General features: G+C 39.0%; 2 protein-coding genes and 1 non-coding gene across 7 annotated transcripts in view; 1 reads left to right on the plus strand and 2 right to left on the minus strand.

Moving 5' to 3' along the window:
• E2F5 (E2F transcription factor 5) overlaps positions 1 to 1310 on the plus strand; it is a 51062-nt gene extending 49752 nt beyond the window's left edge. For all 5 annotated transcript variants that reach the window (XM_077167121.1, XM_077167122.1, XM_077167124.1 and 2 more), the window contains one exon: positions 520 to 1310. In XM_077167121.1, coding sequence (XP_077023236.1) covers positions 520 to 629 — 110 coding nt within the window. In that variant the 3' untranslated portion in view covers positions 630 to 1310. The remainder of the gene's footprint in view (positions 1 to 519) is intronic.
• Positions 1308 to 7609, minus strand: RBIS (ribosomal biogenesis factor). Its single transcript, XM_077167127.1, has 4 exons — positions 7477 to 7609; positions 5259 to 5378; positions 1664 to 1789; positions 1308 to 1414 (listed from the first exon to the last, which is right to left on the minus strand). Exons 2-4 carry the CDS (start codon positions 5373 to 5375, stop codon positions 1343 to 1345), a joined length of 315 nt encoding a protein of 104 aa, XP_077023242.1. The 5' UTR covers positions 5376 to 5378; positions 7477 to 7609; the 3' UTR covers positions 1308 to 1342.
• Positions 7610 to 23376: 15767 nt separating this feature from the next.
• On the minus strand, positions 23377 to 23479 carry LOC143689218 (U6 spliceosomal RNA). The gene has a single exon (XR_013178677.1). It is a non-coding gene; the product is annotated as a U6 spliceosomal RNA (small nuclear RNA).
• Positions 23480 to 24004: the final 525 nt, after the last annotated feature.

Below are 24004 nucleotides of genomic sequence, written 5' to 3' on the forward strand. Positions count from 1 at the left end.
GCAGGATATAGAGGAGTTAAGTACCCTGGTAGAGAAGGGAGAAGGCTTTTCTGGCGCTAATTCCCACCAGGATTAACAGCTACACCATCATCTAATCCAAGAAAATTGTAAAAATTATTTTTTAAATCTCTCAGTTTCACATTTCTGTAAATTCTTAGATTCAGAGTCCTGGCTCCTAACAAATATACCAGAGACCCAAGAAATGGTAACTTACGTCAATAAAAATACAGTAACTACTTAGGGATTTACTAAATATTTATGTAGAAGCAGAAAACATCAGCAAATTTATTAATTTAGGTCTAGGTTGTACATCTGTTTTCAAAGTGACAATTTGTTTAGCAGACCAAAGAAAATACTTTAACAGGTATGTACTAATTATACATTTAATGAATATCTTTCAAAATATAACTAAACCACAAGTCATTAATTTGACCATTACTTTTGCTGTTATACTTATATATATTTAATTTGGATTGACAGGAAACTATCTTTAACACTGAAATTGTTCTTTGTTTGCAGTGTTTCCTCTCTTGCGGCTTTCTCCTACCCCAGCAGATGACTACAACTTTAATCTAGATGATAATGAAGGAGTTTGTGATCTGTTTGATGTCCAGATACTAAATTATTAGATTCCATGGAAACTTGGGACTGTTATCTACCTCTAACTGTAACATTTTAGACTTAATAACCTGAGTATTCAAAATAATGAATGTAACATCTTTTAGTTCACTGATTCTGAAGTCTTCTTCCCTAATACTTTATTTTTTACTTCACAAAACTTCAACCATAAAACAAAGGGCTCTAATTGCCTCAGGGTAAAGTGGTAACCCACAATCCCTCCACCCACCTACCCCCCACACACACACACTTCCTGGTAATTAACTATATTCTGGGATTCCAATTTGTCTTTCATTTTAAAATTCTGAATCCTTGTTTTTTTCCTCTAACCAGAGGAAAGTTAAAAGTAGACTTCAGGTCATCAAAAACAAAAGTTAGCCCAGAGGCTCAACACTTGTTTGTCTTAGGTTTTTACTGCCACAAAATTGTCCATATTTCTTTGTCCTTCCAATACAGACATTCACTGCCACTTATAGGTGAAGGATGTAAATTAGGACATATTAACTGTTTCAGTGAACAGATTTTGTGAAGTGCCTTCTGTTTTAGCACTTTAAGTTTATCACATTTTGTTGACTTCTGACATTCCACTTTCCTAGATTATAGGAAAGATCTGTTTATGTAGTTTGTTTTTAAAATGTGCCAATACCTGTATATTAACAAGATTTTTAAAAATAAAGTTGTATAAAACATTTATTGATTTTGAATTTGATGCTTCACCACTATATTACAACAGAGCCATTAATTTCGTAGCCTCGTCGACATTAACTGGTTTGTTTTCATGATGCTGCTGAGAAATCTGAAGGGAGAAAAGTATTACATTTAGAAATTCAGATAACAAAAAACATATATTATCTGATCTATTTTTTCTATGCATTTTTGGGTATAGAATAGTCTGATTATGACTGAACATGCAATATACATTACAAAGTCAAATACTAAAAGTTACATTCAACTTAGATTTTCAAAATTTGGAGTTTCATCTACTAGCCTTCAGTTTGTATTTGAGCCATATAGAAAGGAAAGGATTTTTAGGATTTTTACTTACCAGCTGTTTCTGCAGAGGTTCAAGAGGTTCAAGGGAAAGGCCTTTTGAGAAGTGTGCAAGTTCCTTTTGTATATCTATAAAAGCTTTATTTACTCTGTTAACTTTTTCATCATTCACAATGTTTATCTTTTAAAAAAGGAAAAAAGGATTAATCCAAGATCCATTAAATGTAAAATATGTTCAACTTCAATTAACCATGTTAAACCTAAAAACATATCAACCCTACCAATTTGTGGGAAGAACTCAACTAAATTTCTTGTAGTCTTAATGGAAAATTTTAGAAGGAAGGTTTTGTTTTGTTAAATAAGAATTATGTAGACATACCTCATACCTAGACTTTATTGATATAGGCAGGCCAAAATATGTGACTACAATCTTTCTAGGCTATGGTACTATGATCTCTCATCTGTAAAATGAGGAACATGGATTAAATGATTTTAGTGCCTTTTTAACAGTATGACTCTGAGTCCTTCCTTAATATTCTTGCCTCAGTGGAAACCTGCCAATCCCTTGAGGACAGCTTCCCCTATAACCTTCCTCTCTTGAGTCGAAGAGCTAGACGTATGTGTCACTGCTATTACCAAACCATTTCTTCTTCAAAATCTCCTAGGCTCCTTTGCAACTTTTACATCAAGATTTTCTGGTGCCTCTTAATCCACTGCTGTTACCTGCCAACACCACAAGTACTTTCTGCTTCGTGAAAGATTTCAATCCTTGTCTCACTGACTCCCTCCTTTTGCCTGTCATCATTGCTTAATGACTTCAACAAAAATCTGATCTAATAGCCCATTCATCTCTTGTGGTCATCATCTCCATTTCCTCTAAAACTATCTCAGCCATCCACTCCCATGGAATCACCTTAGTAACTGGACCCCTTCCCACCTATTTCACTATTTTTCACATATTATCCTCTCTTTCCCCCCAGTCAAAACAGTTTTCATGGCCATCATTTTTTTATAACATATCATTTATGTATTTTAAAAACATAACATGCAAAACTCATTTTACCAGGGTGATGCATGCATAATTAAGGACCTATATCAAAGATATTAAAATGCTAGCCTATGAGAAGGGCTTGGGGGTGGGGTAAGGGTAGAGGGTTTGGGGCTGAAGGATAAAAAACTGAAAATGAAAAGCAATTAACAACAAATAACCTTGTACGGGCCCATGAGTGCCCTATTCACTGAAGAATAGTGTAAAACTTAAATCTAAGATCCTTTAAAATATTAAAAGACAAAATATAAGACTGCAAGCAAAACCTTCAGCTTATTAGACCCCATGTGACCAGTCTTTGATCACTGGTGGGGAAGATTGCAAAGGGGATTGATCAGACCTCAAAGAGGTGGCAGCAGGTTCTGTAGGATGGCCGAGGCAGGCGGGGCAGGCAGGGATAAGTCTGAAGGTCTGTGCTGAGGGACACCAGGAGAGGGGAGAGTTCTGGGCTGGAGGGCAGCATAGGTGCCCTCATAACGAACTGAGTGACCAATTCTGGTGGGGGGACCTTTCCCTTCTTCAAGCGATACACTGCTCCGGATAGATTGCTCACCACAGCCCCAGAGGCCAAGCTGGCTGGTGTCTGGCATTGTACCAGGGTAAAGTGGTGGAAGGCATCCTTGCTCAGAACTGAAGGGACTGATGAATATGGGGGTGGGAGGTCTATGGAGTAAGGAAATACGCTGCAGGCTAAGGGGGCTAGGTACTGATTTTCCACCCAGGAATCAAAGCTAGAGGCATCCCCTGACCAAACGGCATCAAAGCAGCTGGAGGTATATGCCCCACCCAGAGATAACCACCAGAGGGTACCCATGCTAAGGTCCAAGGGGCTGCGTAGGCTTGAGGTGGGAAACCCATGTAGGGGTAGAAGGCACAGGGAGCCCCCATGACAGTTCAGCTGGCTGGGTAGGTGACAGGCTGGGTTCCTAGGGAGGTACAGAAGCTCTCAGCAAAGCCCATGTCTGCCCATGGGATTGAAGCAGCTGAATTTTAGTTGAGGGCCAGAAGGCATGGAGGATACTTTTCTTCATAGCTTGTTCCTGAGAGGTGGCTGCCCCCATCATTGATGAAATCTGATCTTCCTAAATCCTGGGCAGACCAGATGGGCTTGTTGACCAGGTTCCCCTTAGCTGCTTTGCTCCCACCTGATTCTCCTAGAGGCTCCTTAGCATTGAAATGCTCTACAAGTAGGAGTCTGCGGTCTTGGGCAATCCCAGGGAGCACCACCATCCCTGGTTAGACACTGCTCTTTCATCCTAAGGCACCAACCTCCTTGCAGACTCCAGGACAGAGCCGGTGGTCACACCTGGAGCCTTGGAAATTCCCAGCAGCCCATGACCAGCATTTAATTCTTTATACTCTCTTAACTTTTCTTCCCATCTCTCCCTTAATCAAACACATGGTTAAACTCAACTGTCAGCCTTTTCTGTGCTTGGAATTGAAGCTTAAGAAAATCACGACTGGCTGACCAGTTTCATTTTTAATTCATGACCACAAATCTCAATTTACCATTTTTATGATGCCTGGCAATCTTATGCCTTGCCTTTTAAGTTAGTTTACTTCCTGAAAACAATTTAATACTTTCTCAAACCTCCAACCATGTTGCCTACCATGGATCTCATTCTCTTGGGTCTTTCCAATCAGCAAAAAACAGTTCTAGTACATCTATCCAAAAGAATCTTCCTCAAATATACCAGGTTTTTCCCCTATTTATGGCCTCTGTAATTGCTATTCTCTGCGAAGAACATGCTGCTACCAACTCTTCTCAATTCAACACTAGAAGCACCTTAACATTCAGGTCTTGCTTAAATGTCACCTTTGAAGACAATTCTATATATAAAACTGTTATCCCCAAACCCCATTATATCACTGTGCTTTATTTCTTTCATAGCATTTACAAAGTCATAAAACTGCTCAAACAAAAACCTCAATTCAGCTAGCTCATGGAAGTCAAAAGATAAAATGTTAGACATGTCTACGGACTATTATGGCGATTACTGAGTCCTGGAGAGCTAACTCTACTTACTACTTAAACTTTAAAACATTTTAAGGAATTTTGTAATCCACTTAATCTTGATGACATTTCCCAAATATTTTGAAATGTAAACCTGAAGATAAAGAAAGCCCCTTCTTTTCAAATTTTGTATTTCAAAAAGCAAAGCATTTTATCTTCATTTTACAGGTTTCAGTTTGCGTTTCATATATTTTCAGAGATAAGAATTACTGAAGAAAATAAAGTAGGTACTGTTTGACATTCCATATCCTGGTTCTGTTAATAGGTTCTTGAATATATTTGAGATCAAAGATAAGAATTGTTTCCCAATCCATGATTTTTCTTTTTATGATTTCCATGCTCAAATAATAAATTAATATGTGGATCCTCATACACTTGCAGTTAAAATACTTTTTTCTTAACAAACATTTGGAAGAAAGATACTTGTTTTTCATCCCCTTTTTTTTTTTAAGAAAAGTTTAAAAGCATCTTGCCTTTGAGGGAAAGACTAAGAGCCTTTGTTTTAAATAACAGCATTCTTTTTTGGTAGTTTGATCACTATGCTTCTCTTGTATAAATAAATAAAGTCTGTGCCTAACTAACACTCACCTTCTTAAGATTCGTGGTAACTGGTTTTGCTTTGTTTTTTTTAGTCTTAAAGTTTTTTTGGCTGGCTATGTGAAATACATTCCTGGACTTCTGCGCTCTTAATTTGTTCTTGGCCATTTTCTAGAAAAGAAAGAAAAAGAGTCCATTAAGTTGTCCACATTTATGAACTGTAAATCTATTTAAATTCTTAAAGATTCCAATTAAATATCAGAATTTCTATTTACTCCTGATTATTTTTAAAGCTGCAGCAGGTATTACATGGATTGTAATTATTTCCAAGTCTTTCACTCCTACTAGATTTTCTGCTCTCTGAATGCAGTCTATATCTAATTCTTTTCTGAATCTCCAGCTCTTGGCCCAGAAGAGCAACTCAATTAATGTTTGCTAGGTGAATTCATTAATATTATCAACACTAACAGCTGTTTTTACAACTCTCTGCAGCATGTGACAATGTTAACCATCATTACCATCCTGCTAGTTTGTGTACCTTTTTACCACTCCACTTCTTCCATACTCTTGGGACTAACTCCTCTGTTTCCTTCCTGCCTTTTTCATTTTTTTTTTTAACTCTCCATTTTCTCTCCTAAGTGTAGGTGCATCCTCAAGATCAGTCCTTAATCTTCTTGCTATCTCCCCCTCTTCCTTAAGTGACTTTCAGGACTTCTATTTCACCTCTATGTGAATGGATCCTGCCTTGAAACCATTTTTTTTCTCTGTATCATTAAGCTAGTAGAGTCTTCCTTAGAAACATCTCTCAAATCTGTCTTGAATAACACATTTGAGAATCATTTTCAAAATATTAGTAGATAACATCTATTGAGTTTTTATGTGTACCGGCACACTGTCAACATTTTACATGCTTTAACTTATTTATTCCTCACGTAATCCCTTTGCGGGAAGTACTATCATCCCCATATTACAGATAAAAAAACTGATGCGAAGAGAAGTCAATTAATTTGCCCAATATCATGGCAGTAGCAAACAGGGGATGCCAAGATTCAAAGCCAAAGCAGACTAGATCAGAGCCCACACTCTTAACCATTACGCAACATTACTTCTTTTGTATAAATTTTAAAAGGAATACAAAAACACGATGTAGTACTGCCTAGTTCAGGACCAGGTCACTGCTGTGGTTTCTAGGTCCCATCTACTGTATCAAACTATACCCATACCTGTTTTTAAAATAAATTTTTACTGGAACCCAGACATGCCCACTCGGCTATGTACTGCCTATAATTGCTGCCACTGCAACTATGTCCAACAAAGCCTTAAATATTTACTATCTAGCTCTTTACAGAAAGTTTGCCAACTCTTAAGCCATCTGGACTCAAGTCTTTCCTGCACATGGTTATATGACGAACCTTCTCAATATTAAAATTCTCCCAATGTGTAAGGGACAATATGCCTCAGACAGTCCAATATCCTAAATATGCCAAATATATCTCCTGTCATACATACTGCACTACACAGCCTTGTCTTCTAATTGTTCTCTGAAGACAACTTGCACCTCTTCCTTTACTCACTTGTATCTTTTGACTGAAACATATATTCCTTCAAGGTACAGCCTATGACCAGCTTCCAACTATTTAACACTTTACAGACCTTAACTCTTCTGGGTCCCAAATTCCTACTTAAAAAAAAAAATCATTGGAAAAATACGCAGAAAAAAAAACTTCCCTAATTTAAAACAATATAAAAGCCTTCCAATAGCAACAACCTAAATACAATAATTCATAATCTAATATTCATTAAGCAATTACTATGAGGCAGACGTGTAGGCGTGGTACAGAAACTGATATACACACATTTCCTGATCTCAAGGACCTCCCAGCCTAGTTGGGGTAAAACACAGAATGATCTGCTACACGCAGTAAACGAGAGGCCCGCAATAGAGTTGGAGATTTGGGAACACAGAGCTTAGTAGACAGGGTTACACCCCAGTTAGGAGAGTTAGAGGAGTACTATGACAACCACGTGGAAATCACGATCACGACAAACTGGGAAACAAAAACTGGGACCCTGCCATGAGCTGACAGGAGCCGAAAGCCCTAGCAGGCATCGTGGTTCCGGCCTGCACGAGCAGGCAACTACGAGTAGGGGTGCCCCAAGCTGAGCGCAACCGAACCGAACCTCAAGGCAGCGACTGCCCGAAGCCCGCCCATCCCTGCCGCGAGTCCCGGAAGCGGCCCACCCACCCGCCGGAAAACATTTTACCAACCTCTCTCCAGTTCTCGGATACTGGAATGCAACCGCTCAAGCCCCAAGCGACGCCATCTGCAGACGCACAAGGTCCAGGAATTTCCGGAGAGACGGATCCAATCACGGTTCCGCTCACAAGTCGCAATCCCGCCTCCCAAACGTTGCCCCGCCCACAGAGCGGAGTTCCGCCTGCCGAGCGAAGCCCCACCTACTGGCATGGCGTTGCCACGCCCACCGATAGTAATCCCGCCCATAGAGTCCTGCCCTCCCCACCGAGCAAGGTCACCTAAACCCAGTGAAGCTCCGCCCATAGCGCGAAGTTCCACCCTCTGAGGAAGGTTCCGCCCCGTTAACGTCCCTTGCCACTAGGCCGGTTGCCGGAGACTTCCTGGCTGGAGAGAGGCGTTAGAGACTGAGCCAAATCTTGCCTCTCTGGGCTAGGCGTGTGCAGAAACCGCCCCAGGTGTTCCTGAGTCATCCGAGCCTTGACCGTCGCACAGCCTCGGTCTCCAGCGGATCCTGCCCAGCTCCAGGAGGTGGCGCTGCGCACCTCAGAATGGGGTCTGGGCAGCGGCTTCATTATCCCACAGATCTTGAAGCAGATGAGGCAGACAGAATTATGGTTTCTTGAATGGAAAGTTATTGATGTAAATGCAGGAGAGGAAGAAATTGATGTAATGGAATGACATTATAGTGTTTATGAAAATTTGTGGGCCTAGCTCTTGTGTCGAAATGCTGACATAGGACACATTCACCAAGGAAATGATATTGCTACGCACACAAGAGCTGGGGAATCATACAAAGTATGAGTGAGGAGACACCATTTGTGTTTTACCTACCCCTCCAGTCAGCAGCATGGCCATGGACAAGTTTATTCATTTCTCTGTGCCTCCATATTGAAACGGCTGTCATACCCACTTTAGAGAACTTGCGTTATCTCTTGGCATCACTTTCCAAGGGGAACCGGTCTTCTCCCCTCAAGTGGTCCTGGTTGGTCTGATAATGACAGTACGTCTCCCACGGATTTTTCAACTAGATCATGTGGAGAATGCTATCTCTTGCATTTGGTGTCTTTGTGCAGGGAAGGTTGGTCAGCCCCTCCCGCAACTTGGAGCAACCTGTCTGCAGTGGGAGAGAATGAGGACAACACACAAAACAGAGCTAAATAATAGAAGTGAGAACCTTGATTATATCATTTGAGTTCCTGAATTCAGCCAAAGAAGGAAGAAAGGTTCCTCCCTGGGCTTCTCAGTTACCTGAGATAAAACATTACTTATTTGTTTGTGTATGGCTAAAAGTATCTTGGCTTTAGACCTCCTTTTTTTTTTTTCTTTTTTATCGCTTATACCTGAAAGAATTTTGAGTCTTCTCCTGTCCTACCTACTTCATGGGATTTTTCTGCATAGTTACTGAGATTCAAGATATGAAAGCATAAGGTATTACTAAGGCAAAAGAAAAAGCATGTTTTCTAAGGGCCTTATTCAATCATACATAAAGAAAGAAAAAAATCTTTAAACATATATGTAAATAGCACATTTCCTCTTCAAGTTTTTATAACAATCTCAACGATGGATAAAATCATAAATAGAAAAATCATCTTTCAGAAACCTCAGTTTTTCTATTGAGATTTTAGCAATGCACAATTCTTTGTGCAGCCCTAGTCTTGGAAGCAATTCAACAAGGAAACAAAGACAATTGGGGGGAAGACTAAAATCAGAGCACATATAAATAATTACAAACTATAACAAAGCCAGCCTTATATAGATATACTCCACAGTAAGCATGTTTCATATGTTCAACCTTATTCTCCCTGCCACTCAGTTTTATTCAGTTAAAATATTTTGAATACCTAGACTCTGTAGGAATTCAAATGAAGCACATGAGATGTTTTCTTTTTCTCTTAAAAAGGGCAAAATCACCTGGGGTATATCCGTACGTGGAATGATGATGTTTGACAGAAAATGGTGAGAACTATAATAATGCACAAAATAAGTTATTTATGGAAGGAAATAATTCCAAATTGTGGAGACATTCATGTTAAAGTTCTCATCTGTTTATCCTAGAGCAGGGATCAGCAAACTACAGCCCAAACTAAGATCCCATCCATTGCCCGATTTTCTATAGCACATGAGCTAAGAATGGTTTTACATTTGCAAATGGTTGGGAAAATATCAGAAGAATATTTTGTGACATATGAACAATATATTAAATTCAAATTTTTAATTTCCATAAATAAGGCTTTCCTGAAACATAGCCACACTTATTTGTTTCCATTTTGTCTGTTACTGCTTTTCATGCAACAACAGCAGAGTTTAGTCATGATAGAGACCTAAAATACTTACTAGCTGCTGACCCCTGTCTCAGATGATAAGCAGCATAGTAGGATTAATTGACTGAAGTATTAGTGCTTTATTCTCAAAATTACAGAGACTCAAAAGAAAAAGAAGCATTTTTCCTCCCAGCAGCCCAAAGTGGTAGGTTTGTGTCCTGAGTTTGGGCTCCTTTGCCTCTAGACGTTGCCAATGGCTTTTGAGTGTCAGCACTGAAAATGGAAGTTCCCAGATATGTAGAAGACACTCCCACCTGAACCTTCCTTAGGAGTGGAAAAGGGAAATGGCTTAATCCTAATGCAGAAGGTGAGTGTCTAGAGACTGCAGAAATGATTGGAGAGAGGGTGTTAAAGGACAGTCTACAAGTGCTTATGACTTAAGTCCCTTTCACATCACCACCACGGTGTAGCAGCTATAGCACATCATCCCTGCACCAGTAAGTGTACAGAATGGATGGAGCTGCCTGCCTTTAAATGAAACCAGAACATTAGCACTGAGCATTTCAGCAGCCACTGTGATGGACTTTTCCCATTTTCTGGGTCCCGTGTAAGCAATCTTCTTCCCATATACTTCAGACTGAGATTAACTATGACAAGCTCAGGAGTAAAAGTTTAGGGCCAAATTTAATTGACTTAAAAATTCCATAAGTACTTGGAATCTCAGGTAGGACATGAGATTTTGCTGGTTTGTCCAGGGTGATGTCCCAATGAATCCCAGAGTGATTCGATCAGTGAATGGAAAAGTATCTGCAAAGCCCCCTTCGGGGAATGCTGAGAACGGGGAGAAATTCAACTTCCCCAAGTTGAATTCTTGATGTTCTCACAAGCAGTGTGGACAACCAAAGCTATAGGCAGAGCCCCCAGTCTTGGGGTTTGTTCATATGAAACTTAACCCTGCAAAGGATAGGTCAAGTCTACTTAAAATTTAGGCCTAAGAATCACCCCCCCCAAAAAAAAAAATTCAAATTTTATGATGTTTCTTATACTCAAGCATTTAAGAAAAAAGCTATTTTAATGGGCAAAAATGGAACCCTTCTAGGAATAGAATAGAGCATGAGCAGGTCATAGACCCATTGAGCAGGTCATAGACCCAGAGGAAATGCTGTTTGTAGGAGCTGGAATACTCCAATATGGCTCTCTCAGATAACCACAGTACAACTGCCAAAAATCAGGAAATTAACACTGATATGTTACTAGTATTTTAATCCTCAGACACAGTTCAATTCTATCAATTATCCCAATGTCTTTTATAGCAAAAGGATCCTATTTAACATAAAGTGTTACATTTAGTTGCCATGGCTTTTAGTCCGCTTTTATCTGGAACAGCACCTCAATCTTTCCTTGATATCCCTGTCTTGACATTTCTGAAAATAAGAAGCCAATGGTTTTGTAGAAGGTACCTTAATTTGGGGTTTTCTGTTGTTTCTTCATGATTAGATTTGGAGTATGCTTTTTTGCTTTTTCCTTTTTTTTTTTAACTTCCCAGAAATACCACAGAAATGATGCTGTACTCTTCTCAGTGTATCCTATCAGGTGATGCATGATTTTGATTTGTCCCATTATAGGGTATTTTTGTTTCCTAGGCTGCTCAAGCAAATACCATGAAATCTTTTGGCTTAAACTATGGGAAGTTATTTGTTTATGTTTTTGAGCTTGGGAAAATGTCCAAATTGAGGCATCATCAAAATGATGCTTTCTCTACATAAAAAGTATGGCATTCTGGGGTTGGCTGCTAGTGATTCTTGGTTCTTCTGTCAAATGGCAAGGCACGTGGTGGTGTATCTTGGTCTCTTCCTTCTCCTCCTTGTTTCATTTCAGCTTGCTTTCCTATGGTTTTCTCTCTGTCTGAATTTCATTCTCTTAAAAAGAACTCCAGTAATAAGGTTAAGACCTATCCTGATTGAGTTGTGTCACACCTTAGCTGAAATAGCCTCATCAAAAGGTCCTTCTTAGAATGGATTTACACCCACAAATGCAGATTAAATTTAAGAATTTGTTTTTCTGGGGCACATACACCTTCATGCCACCTCGTTCCACCCTCTGGACCCCTAAAATACATGTTCTTTCTATATGAAAAATATATTCATTCCATCACAATATCACAAAAGCCTTAAGTCATTCCAGAAACAAAGCTTAATACAAAGTCTCATCAAAATTGGTTATAGGTACAGTCTGTCCTGGGGCACAATTCCCCTTTGTCTGTGGACATGTGAAACCTACAGAACAAATTATCTGCTTCTGAAATACAATGGAGGGACAGGCATAGGATAAACATTTCCATTCTCATAAGGAGGAATTGGAAGGAAATAGGGGTCATGGGTTCCAAACAGTTCTGAAACCCAATCATTCGCTACTAGATTTCAAGGTCTGAGAGTCATCTATGAAAGGAGGTTTTGTACTACAGGCCTGATGAAGCTGCAACCTCACCCCCTTCCAAGTGTTTGCCCAGTGGTCATGCTATGCTCGAACACTGGGGTGAAGGCTTTGCCTTCTCCTAGTATCCAAATGGCACCCAGATTCTCTATGAACACATGTGTTAGTTAGATTCAGTTGTCAACTTGGCCAGGTGAGCATACCTAGTCTTGTTGCTGGGGACATAAGCCAGCGATACGTGAACCTCATCTGTTGCCGATTACATCTGCAGTCAGCTAGGAGGCATGTCTGCTGCAATGAGTGATGTTTGACTTAATTGACTGGTGCTTAAATGAGAGATTGCAACTTAGCACTGCTAGCAGCTCGGCATTCCTCATCTCAGCACTTGCAGCTCAGCCCAGGCCTTTGGAGATACAGAAAGAAGTCACCCCGGGGAAAGTTGTTGGAACCCAGGGGCCTGGAGAGAAGACCAGCAGAGACCATCCTGTGCCTTCCACGTAAGAAAGAACCTCAGTGGAAAGTTAGCTGCCTTTCCTCTGAAGAACCAACAAAATAAATCCCCTTTTATTAAAAGCCAATCCATCTCTGGTGTGTTGCATTCCAGCAGCTAGCAAACTAGAACAACACAGGAGCCTGGCTTCACTCTCTCAGAGCACAAGGATGGCAGTACTCTTCCTGAACAACAGGGTTCAGGAAGGCCTGCCCTCTCCAAGCACTGGGGCAGACTCACCCTTTCCAAGCACATGGAGTGGACCCACTCTCTTAGCCTGAGAAGATGTTTTTGGTCCAGACCTCAGCTTTCATGGTTCTGCCCTTGAAGTTATTTTTCCTTCAGTTTGTCCCTTCTCTGTCCCTTTCAGACCATGCTGGCAGTGGTTCCATTGATAGAAATGATGCAAAACACATGTCAGTCTTGAATGTAGTACACAGGAGTCCAAACCATCAGACAAAACAACTTTCCGAAAATTTTCCCTGACTAACTGCATTTCCAATCCTGACTTCCCTTGAAATGGCTGTCTGGTTTCGTGTTCAACTAAACCCTCACCTGGAGCACTATTCTCTAGGGGCTCATTTTCCAGCTCAGAATTTTCCAACTCATAAATTTCTGGCTTCTTTGCAGCCCAGAGTTCAGATTATCCCTTTTCTCTCACATTTTGCTATAAGCTGCAAGGAGAAACCACACTTAGATGGAAATCTCAGCTAAATATTCAAGTCCATCACTGTATTGGTTTGTTGAAAGTGCTGAAATGCAATATACCAGAGATGCAACGGCTTTTTAAAAGGGCATTTATTTACTAAGGCCAGAAGAATGTCCAAACTAAGGCAACAAGGGAAAGATACCTTGACTTAAGAAAGGCTGATGGGTTCAGAATACCTCTGTCAGTTGGGGAGGCATGTAGCTTGTGTCTGCTAGTCCTTTGGCTTCTGGTTTCAACGCCTTCCCCAGGGACATTTACTTACTGCATTTCTCTCATCTTGGCTCTGTGGCTTCTGTTGGCTCTGAAGTTTTTTCCAAAATGGTTCCCTCTTAAAGGACTCCAGTAAGTGACACCACCTTAAATGGAAACCTCCTAATCAAAAGGTCCCATCCACAATTGGGTGGGTCACATCTCCATGGAAACAACTTAATAAAAAAGATCCCACCCAGCTATATTGAATCAGGATTAAAGAACATGGCTTTTTGGGATATACAACAGTTTCAAACTGGCACAATCCCTCTCAAATTTGGCCATCCATCTAACATCAGCACTTGATTTTGCCAAGTTCTCTGCCAATTTAAAACAAAAACTACTTTTCCTTCCGTTTTCAATAATATATTTGTAACCAAGAAGTTAGGATTTAACAAATGATTATGAGTACTTAATCATTATAAAGTTATTTCTGTTTTTACTTTCTAGTATATTCGAATAGCCAGAGGAAAATACCTGAAATTACTGAACCAGGGCCCTGCTGCATTGATGTTTAATAATGATTGTATAATTATATAGCTTTTATCTTGTGATTGTAAAAATCTTGTGACTGGCCCTCATTTGTACCTGTTTTTCAACTCTAGAATTTTATGATCCCAAGGACAGCCCCGAATGTTTGTTATTGAAGGAACTAGAGTCAGCCCAGAGCTAATCCATCCCAATTCCTTAACTATCTTGCTAAACCTGTATCAATCTGTGCATGTTCAATAATTACATCACTTCTAATTACATCATCTAGAGCCAGTGTTCTCATTATCTTAAACCTGCCCATCTTTTGATACTTTAAAATTATCAGAGTTATTGTAGATTGGGGAGATAGATTTTTAGGCTGATAGGCCAACTGACTTTCTACTTCAAGCTTAGGAAGAAACACTTTCCCTTTTTGAAACTCCCATGTCTCAGAAATTGGTCATTTGAGAACCCACCACTTTTGATAGGTGTCATCACTTCTGCCTAAGGTCTCATTGAAAGTAACTTCATGTCCATATTTCTATCAACAGTCTTTTCAAAGCAATCTAGGCCTTTTTCTATCAAGCACCTTAAAATTCTTCTAGCCTCTACCACTACCCAATTTTAAAACCATCGGATTCCTATAATCCCCTCTGCCCACCATCATAAATGGTTTCTATACTTTGCTCAGGCTCTGACCTTCCCTGCTCTGCTGCCTTCCCCCCAACCCTCCCTACTACACATACACAGACCTTCCTGGGCCCCACCTAATGACTTCAGACTGAAGTAAGGAGGGAAGGAAGGAAAGTAGGAAAGAAGGAAGGGAGGGAGGGAGGGAGGAAGCCAGCAGATAGTAGTTTAGGATTTTATTCAATAGATAATGAGAAATTTCCAACCCCTCCTCTCTTCCCCCCACCCCCCACTCACCCACACAAGAGATTTTTGCATAGTTTCCTTGTAGCTTAAAGAAATTAGTAAAGCTACACCCAAATGAAATCTGCATTTCTTGTAAGAAGTCAATTAGATTGCAAATGTTTACATTATTGATTGTGGAAATTGAGTCTTTTTTTTTTAATTCCTTGGTGAAAGAAACATTTCTTTTTAGACAAAGAATGAACATTTACAATAAACATTCCACGTAAGAAAGGAGAACAGAACAAATGGGCCCCCCTCCTTTCCATCCAGGTCAAATTGCTAGAAATATCTGGAGTGGAAGAACCACTAAGTGAAAAGGGATGCGTAACTTTTTGTAGTGAAGGAAAAGTGATCACTTCAAGAGATAGGGCACGGCTTTAGCTTTTCATTATATATTTTCCGTAATTCAAATGCCGTTTGTCTGTGTATTTATCTCTCAATTAGTCCATGCACTCTTCAGGGACAGAGTCAATTACCTAATCATCTTTGTATTCCCATCCAGGATTATATATTTTTAGCACATGGGAGGTGTGGCATAAAAGTTGAATGAGATAAATTTCCCCAAGGCATAAAAAAAAAAAAAAAAAGACAAGGAATTATAGCCTATACACTAAAATGGATTGTAAAGTTCTATGATCTTTCGCATGATTGAGAAATACCTAGAAAAACACTTTTTATGTTCTTACAGCACTATTCCTTGGAAGTGATAGTTATTCTACAAATACATTTTCAATTTAGTTAAGCTGATTTTATCCAAAGTACTCTCTTGGTCAAATGCCCAGAAATCATGAACTTGAACTAGTTACAATCACAAAGTAGGGCCCACATATGAAATATTTAAAGGTTAAGAACAGTCAAGTACTTATCACAAAGGCAATAAAAATATTCAGAAGGTACGAGGTCCTTTCACATTTTTTATGATGGTTGGTTAAAATGCAAATAATGGTTAAAAATTAGAGAAATTGTGAAATATTTAGGTACACATTTAAAACCCAGAAAATTGGCAAAGTCAAAGAAGGGAGTACTTTAACATTCCAATTTTTAGCAGCATTTAAAAGGAAAAGTTGAAAGATGCACTTTGTAATTATCATGTTAAGTTGATAATAGAAACTCTCAAGTTTTCTAAAGATCAACAAGAATTTTGTCTTTTAGTTGAAATTGTTGGTTTAGAATTAACACAGACTGAAGGAGACAATTTTTGACTCTCCTCTGTGTTGTTTTATAGCAACCCTTCTGTGTGGAGCTCCTACTAAGAAGCTCCTATCAGAGCATCTATATTGTGATAAATACAATGAAAAATACTAGGGACTATAAAGTATTTCACACATATTTGCCTCCTTCAATACTATTCTTTTTCCTTTTTGGATTAGAAAAGTAATGAAGAGTCATTGTGGAAAATTTGGAAAATTCAGAAAAGTATAAAGAAAATGAATAATCACCAATTACTGCATTCTGGTTCAACTCACCCTCATCTTTCTCTCTCCTGGATTATTGTTATGATGCCCTAACTGGTACCCTTTGCTTTCATCTCTGCTCAACCTGGCAGCCAGAGGAATCCTGGTAAAATATTAATTAAATTGTGTGATTTCTCAGCTCAACCTTCCAGAATAAAAACCAAAGTACTTAAAACATCCCATGAAGTCCTGCAGTGATCCCCTTTGCTGGCTGCCAGTGTTCTCTCTGACCTTATCTGTTCTCCTTCCTCCTTGCTCAGAACACTCTAGCCCTACAGATTTTCTTACTGTTCTTTAATCACTCCAGGCATGCTCCTTCTCCTCCACCCTGCTCCCAGGAGCTCTCTCCCACTACATGTTTGTAGTGCTCACTCCCTTGCCTCTTTCACTTCTTTCAAATGTTATCTTTTCAGTGAGGACTTTCCTGATTTCCTTCCATAAGACTGCATGTCCTCCAACGTCCTCGCTCCCCTTCCCTGTTTTCCCATTATCACAATATAACATAATATTTATTTTATTTATTTTGTTAATTATCTGTCTTTCTTTACTAGAAAGTAAGCTCTTGCTAGAATGTAAGCTCGCTAAAAGCCTGGCTTTTTTGTCTGGTGTTGTTAGCTGCTGTGTTAGTCTTCTAATGCTGCATAACAAATCACCCCAAAACTTAATGACTCAGAACAACAATCATCACTTAGTATCTCATGCTTTCAGTGGGTCTGGAATTCAGGAGGGGCTTGCTTGACAGTTCTGGCTCTGACTGTTTCATGAGGTTCGAGTCAGATGTTGTTAGGGCTGGCTTGACTGGGGCTAAGGCATCTGCTTCCAAAGTGTCCCACCGACCTGTCTGTTGCGGAAATGCCTCAGTTACTCTCTCCATGGATCTCTCCACAGAGCTATTTGAGTATTCTCATGACATGATAGCTGGCTTTCCCCAGACTGAGCAATCCAAGAGAGCAAGGGGTAGCTGCAATGCCTTTTATGACCTAGCCTTGAATGAACGTGCCATCATTTTCACTGGATTTGATTAACCACCCATACCAGTCCTGATTCAGTGAGGAAGGAGGTGAATACCAGGAGGTAAACATCAACTACCTTGGAGGCTGGCTACTGCAGTTGCTATATCTCCAGTACCTAAAACAATTTGTGGCATAGAATGGGAGCTCTGTAAATATTTTTGAATAAATAATAAATTTCAATCCATTCTTTACAGTCCTTTATTTCTAATCACATATACTAATATTTTTGTTAAAAATTGGAATTACTCTGTAGATAAAATTTTAAAAATTTACAGCACATATATTTGTTAATAAGTATAGTTTAAAAACATGACAGTTAATGTCTTTCTAAACTTACATCTTATCAGTAAATTGTTTCAAGCTACTTCTTTTCATTGGTTATTTTTGTTGTTGCTAGATTTTTTTTTCTGTTGTAAATATGCTGTGATAAACACATGATAGATGAGTCTTTGACAAGATCTCTAATTATTTTCTTGGGGAGCTTGCCTAGGAATAAGGTCTAAGTTTACGAACATTTAGAAATTCTTGATTTAAATTGCCAATTTTTTTTTTGCCAGAAAGGTCATATATTTTACACTTCTACTAATAGTAGTAATAAGCTTGTTTCACTCCATCTTTATCAGCATGGAATGGTGATACTTTCCAGTAATTGACACTTTGACTTGAAAAAACAGCATTTTTTAAAAAAATTACATCCTTTGACTTTTGTTATATGTATATAGTATAGTTTTTTCTTTTCTTTTTCATGAAATAAACTGATGAAATGTTGAAATAGTATTTTTGATAAAGTGGGTTAAATAAGATATATCGTGTGACTAGTCAACAAAACAGTTACATATAAGGCTTACATTTGTGACTCCCGGTATGATTCTCTTGTATAGCACTAGAATACGTGTCTAAGCTATATAGATTACTTTCGTAGAAACTGGTAGAAAGCCTGAAAATGACAACAGATTAAAGCCTGGGTATGGAAAGAAGAACCCGAGAAAGGCTGGAGGGATTTTTTCCCCTGAACAACAGGAAATTCCAGAGCACGTTAGAATGCTGATAGAAACGATCAAGAACAGGGAGTGGGGTCGGTAACGTAGGCTATAAAGGAGATAATGATACAGGTTTAGTGGGAGCAGGGGGTCTAACTAGATGAGTAACGCCATGAAGCAAGCCTCTAGTGGGGAGATGCAGGAGGGTGACTTCCCAGAGTGAGGATAAATAAAGCCTTGAATGGTGAATGAGATGGAGCTGTGTGCCCTTTCGTAGAGTACAGAAGAGGGTAGATAAACCTGATAAATGCTGATGACAGAAAGTCGTATCTGCAACTCTGCTAGCACCTCTAATTTCTCTCTGTCTTTATGTTTCAAAGATTTGACAGCAATAAAGTAACATTGACTTATTCATTCCAAAGCAAGGGACTATTAACAAGTCTTTGACAGCTGAGCTATTTTGGCCTGAAAAATTTGGACTTTCCAACATTAACCTGATGTTTATACATGCTCTCTTCCTTTTAGATAATCTTAGCCCTTTCCTTTTCTCTTTCAAGCTTTACCTACTTTTGTGAAATGCTCAGATCAGCTATGAAACACTTCAAAATATGATGTGGATGAATTTCTACTCGAGAAATTTTAGTTGATATTCAACAAAAGAAGAGAAATGTAGAATGTAGTTTTAACAATGTGCCTTTGTCTGACATTTTAGGACAGAAGAACTGTTTGGCCCTAGTTTCTGTAAGTTACAACCTGAGAAGTGACTTGAGAGCTGATTCACTGAAGTTCCCCTTTCAATTTTAGAAGGAGAATCTCTGTTCTGGCACAGAACGTAGGTTAATTGGGCAAGTCCTTTAACCACTTTCAACCTCAGATTACTCCTTGGGAGATCGGATTATGCAATCCTAATGTTAGGAATAGGAAATTTGAGAAATCAAAACCATGTATAATATCAACTCCATAAACTAAACACTCGCCATGAGATATCCAAATGATAAGATGTTCCTATGGTTAATAAGTCACAGCTGTACAAATCACAGGAATTGATGAGTAATGGAAGTGACATACAGATGGACAGAACCTTGAATTTGGGACTTTGCAGATTGGGACTATGTCCATAACTATGTGGCTTACCTATTTGATTAACTGGGAACCTCACTCACTTCGGTTTCCTGCTCTGAAAACATCAAATGATAATAGCCACTCTGGTTCTCATTTAGAGTTCCTTAAAGGAATAGCTGGAAAAATGTGCCTCTCAGACATAGAAACAGGATATACACATGCTCTAATAATATTAATTCATGTGTTGATATTTCCTTAATATGTTGCTACACTTAAATATTTTTATGGTGCTACGTATTATTGATTGTTTTACAGAATCTGATTCATTGAAGAAGAGAGCATGTTTTTTTTGCAAATAAAGTTTGAACTGTGCTTACTGGTGGTTCTGGAGTGAAATAAAGAGGATGACCATATGCTAGTCAGGATACTTAGGATCTCTGATCAGTGTTAATCTTCTTTCAATTGTTTATACTTGATGGCTGTGAACCTGGAGACAGAGACTCTTTGAGGAGAAAACAGCATATACACACTGTTATGAAGGGTTATTTACCAAGGGCCATTGATTTGAAAAAGATTGTTGTCCCTCCAATTTTTTTATTTCAAACCTACAGAAAAATTATAAGACTAATATCATTGGCATTCAAATATCTTTCAATTTGATTCATCACTTATTGACAGAGATTTTTTTGAAAATCAGTCGCAGTCATTAAGGCACTTCAGCCCAATACTTCAGCATTCATCTCCCGAGATTAAGGACATTCTGCTACACATCTCCAGTGCCATTATGACACCAAGGAAAATGAACACCGAGTCCATAATATCACCTATATACTGCCCATGTTTCCCCAACTCAAAGTATATCTTACAGGTTTTTTTTTTTCCCAATCAAAAATCTAATTGAGGTTCACACATTGCTTTTGGTTGTTACCTTCTTTAGTCTCTTTTAATCCTAGACTGTGTGAATATACTATTCCTCAACTACCTTTCACCCAGAGGTTTAAGCACACACTGCTGATCTTGGCCTGAAACAGGTATTACATTGACCTTGCAAAAATGGTCATTTTAAATTTCTGTTATTCCATCTGCATTTAATAGCTGGCCCTCTTTCAAAAGATCTCTCTCTTTCTTTCAAAAGTTTCTCTCTCTCTCTCTTTTTCTCTTTCTCTCTCAAACACACACCCACACACAATCATTGTGGACTCACAGATATTTGGAAGGTAGGGATTAACTCTATTACTACCATTATTATTATTGATGGGCAAGTTGACACGCATTTGGCAGTGAGATCACTTACAAGTCAGCTCTTCTGCACGTGTATATGTGTGTGCATTTTACATGACCCCATTAGTCTTGGTGCACTTCCCAGCTTTCTGGGGAAAAAAAGATGTTCTAAGCTCACCTTGATTTTTTCCTGCTCCAGGCCTGAAACCAGTCACTTCTCAGGGAGCTCTGGTTCCTTCCAATGAGGAATGGTATTTAGAAACCAAGATCTGGGTGACAGGTTCTCATAGCAAGAGATAGACCCAGATATATAGGGCTTGAAGCTAATACAATTTGAGGACTTTAAAAAAGGAATCACATTTATAAATATAAAATTAGGTACAGGGCCTTAGAAGAGATCCCTATTTAAGAGCCATAAAACTAAAGTTTCATTAACTACAGTGATATTGGAATGTTATTATTGTTAGAATTTTTGAGTGAACAGTATATTCAAATCGAACACCATATATTTATATAATCAGAATGAAAATCATGGTCCCTAACATAATGAAAATATTTGGTCATCAGTTCTATCTTACACATAAAAATCCATTTCAGACATACACCAATCAATATTCCAACCACCACCACCAACAACAAAAAACCCTACTAGTAAAGTACAAGATTCTCGTCATAGGAGCCAAGATGGCAGCTTAGTGAGGTGTGGCATTTAGTTCATCCTCCAGAGCAGCTAGAAGTAGCCAGGAACAGTACAGAACAATTGCTGGGGCCACGTCAGTGACCAGACACACAACGTACCCCAGTGTGGACAAGCTGGACCAGGCTGCGAGCCCACCCAGAACCATGAGTCCCCCAAGCTGTGGCAGCCAGTTCCCCTCCCCCATGGACTGCTTCCCAGAGGAGACAGGAAAGAGACTTTACTAACAGTAAAGGGCTGAGTGCAACCAAGCTCCAATTGTGGAATTAATTAACAAATTCTGACTACTAAAAATAGGTCCCCAGCTCAGCTGTACCTCAAGTAAAAGCTGAGATTACTGGTTTTTGCCCCAGTACAGAGGGGGCAGGGCTGACGGAAAAAGAAGAGAAAAAAAAAAGCAGAGGATTTTTCCGGATCAGACAGCGCAACATATTTGAAAGGATCTGGGCTCTGAAGGAAAGGATGGGGCACATAGGACCTGGAGATACATAAAGCAATATACCAACTTAAGCTCTTGATTGGCAAACCTGAGAAATGGGGGTCCTGCTCTGAAAATATTTTTTTCTCTTTTCTTTGTTGTGGCTATGTTTCTATGGCTTTACTACTCTTTGGATACAACTACAGGGCTTCTCAGGCTCCAACTGTCCCAGGCATGGGCAGAATTAAGCTTGTTTGAGAATTTGTCTGGAGGCTGTGCCTTCCCCAGAAGAGGAGTGGGGCCCAGCTCAGGTTGAATCCCTCCCTCAAAGAATTCAGACCCCAGGGTCTGGAAACTGAAGCAATTAAAGCCACCCTACCACCTCTCCTCTGTCTCAACCACACCTCCAGCAGGGAGAGTCTGCTGCAGTTAAAGGTACCACATCAACTTATGCTGGTGGGACCTGCAGGCAGACAAGAACCACATACTGGGCAGCATATGAAAAACACAGAGTCCAGAGGCTTCATAGGAAAGTCTTTCAACCTGCTGGGTCTCACTCTTAAGGAAAACTGATGCAGGTGACTTTTTCCTCCTGAGAGGAGGCTAGTTTGGTCTGGGAAAATCTGACTAGGTTCTATAATACAAAGTATGCCCTCCTAAGTGGGGGGAAAAAGGCAAGGCAAGAAACAAGAAAACAAGAACTGAAAAATTCTGATCTGTTAAACAAAACCTAAGCTAGAGGTCAAGAATAAGCTGAACTGAATGTCAAAGAACAGATAAACAACAAAGTCATCCAGCAAGAAAATCCTAGGTAAAAAAAAAAAGTGAAAACAATCTCCAGAATAAACTAACTAAAGAAATTAAATGCCTAGACACCAGCAAAAAATAACAAATCATACTAGGAAAATTGAAGATACAGCCCAGTCGAAGGAACAAACCAACAATTCAAGTGAGATACAGGAGTTGAAACAATTAATTCAGAATGCTTTAACAGACATGGAAAAGCTCATCAAAAATTAATCAATGAATTGAGGGAGGATATAGAGAAGGCAAGAAATGAACAAAAAGAAGAAATCAAAAGTCTGAAAAAGCAAATCACAGTACTTATGGGAATGACAGGCACAGTAGAAGAGATGAAAAAAGCAATGGAAACCTACAAAGTTAGATTTCAAGAGACGGAAGATAGGGTTAGTGAGCTGGAGGACAGGACATCTGAAAAATGACAAACAAAAGAAAATATAGAGAAAAGAATGGAAAAATATGAGCAGAGACTCAGGGAATTGAATGACAACATGAAGCACATGAATATATATGTTGTGGATGTCCCAGAAGGAGATGAGAAGGGAAAAGAGGAAAAAAACTAATGGAGAAAATTATCACTGAAAATTTCCCAACTCTTATGAAAGACTTAAAATTATAGATCCAAGAAGTGCAGCGTACCCCAAACAGAATAGATCCAAATAGAGGTACTCCAAGACACTTATTAATCAGAATGTCAGATGTCAAATAGAAAGAGGAAATTTTTTTTCTATTTTTTTTTTCAATTGGAACGCTTCTGAATTTTCATGGCATCCTTGTGCAGGGGCCATGCTAATCTTCTTTGTATCATTCCAATTTTAGTATATGTGCTGCTGAAGTGACCATGAAAGAGAGAATTTTGATGGCAGTAAGAGAAAAAACAAGCCATCACATACAAGGGAAGCCCAATAACACTAGGTGCAGATTTCTCAGCAGAAACCATGGAGGCAAGAAGACAGTGGTATGATATATTTAAGATTCGAAAAGAGAAAAACTGCCAACCAAGAATTCTATATCCACCAAAATTGTCCTTCAAAATGAGCGAGAAATTAAAACATTTTCAGACAAAACAATCACAGAGAATTTGTCACCAAGAGACCAGCTCTGTAAGAAATACTAAAGGAAGGACCAGAGACAGATAGGAAAAGACAAGAGTGAGAGGTGTGCAGAAGAGTATAGAAAGGAAGACTATCAGTAAAAGTAAAAAGAAGAAAAATTAAATATGACATATAAAATCCAAAAGGCAAAATGGTAGAAGAAAGTACTGCCCTTACAGTAATAATATTAAATATTAATGGATTAAACTCTCCAATCAAAAGACATAGACTGGTAGAATGGATTAAAAAACAGAACCCATCTATATGCTGT

Source organism: Tamandua tetradactyla, chromosome 6 (genome assembly GCF_023851605.1).
Source record: "Tamandua tetradactyla isolate mTamTet1 chromosome 6, mTamTet1.pri, whole genome shotgun sequence".
NCBI classification, from domain to species: domain Eukaryota; kingdom Metazoa; phylum Chordata; class Mammalia; order Pilosa; family Myrmecophagidae; genus Tamandua; species Tamandua tetradactyla.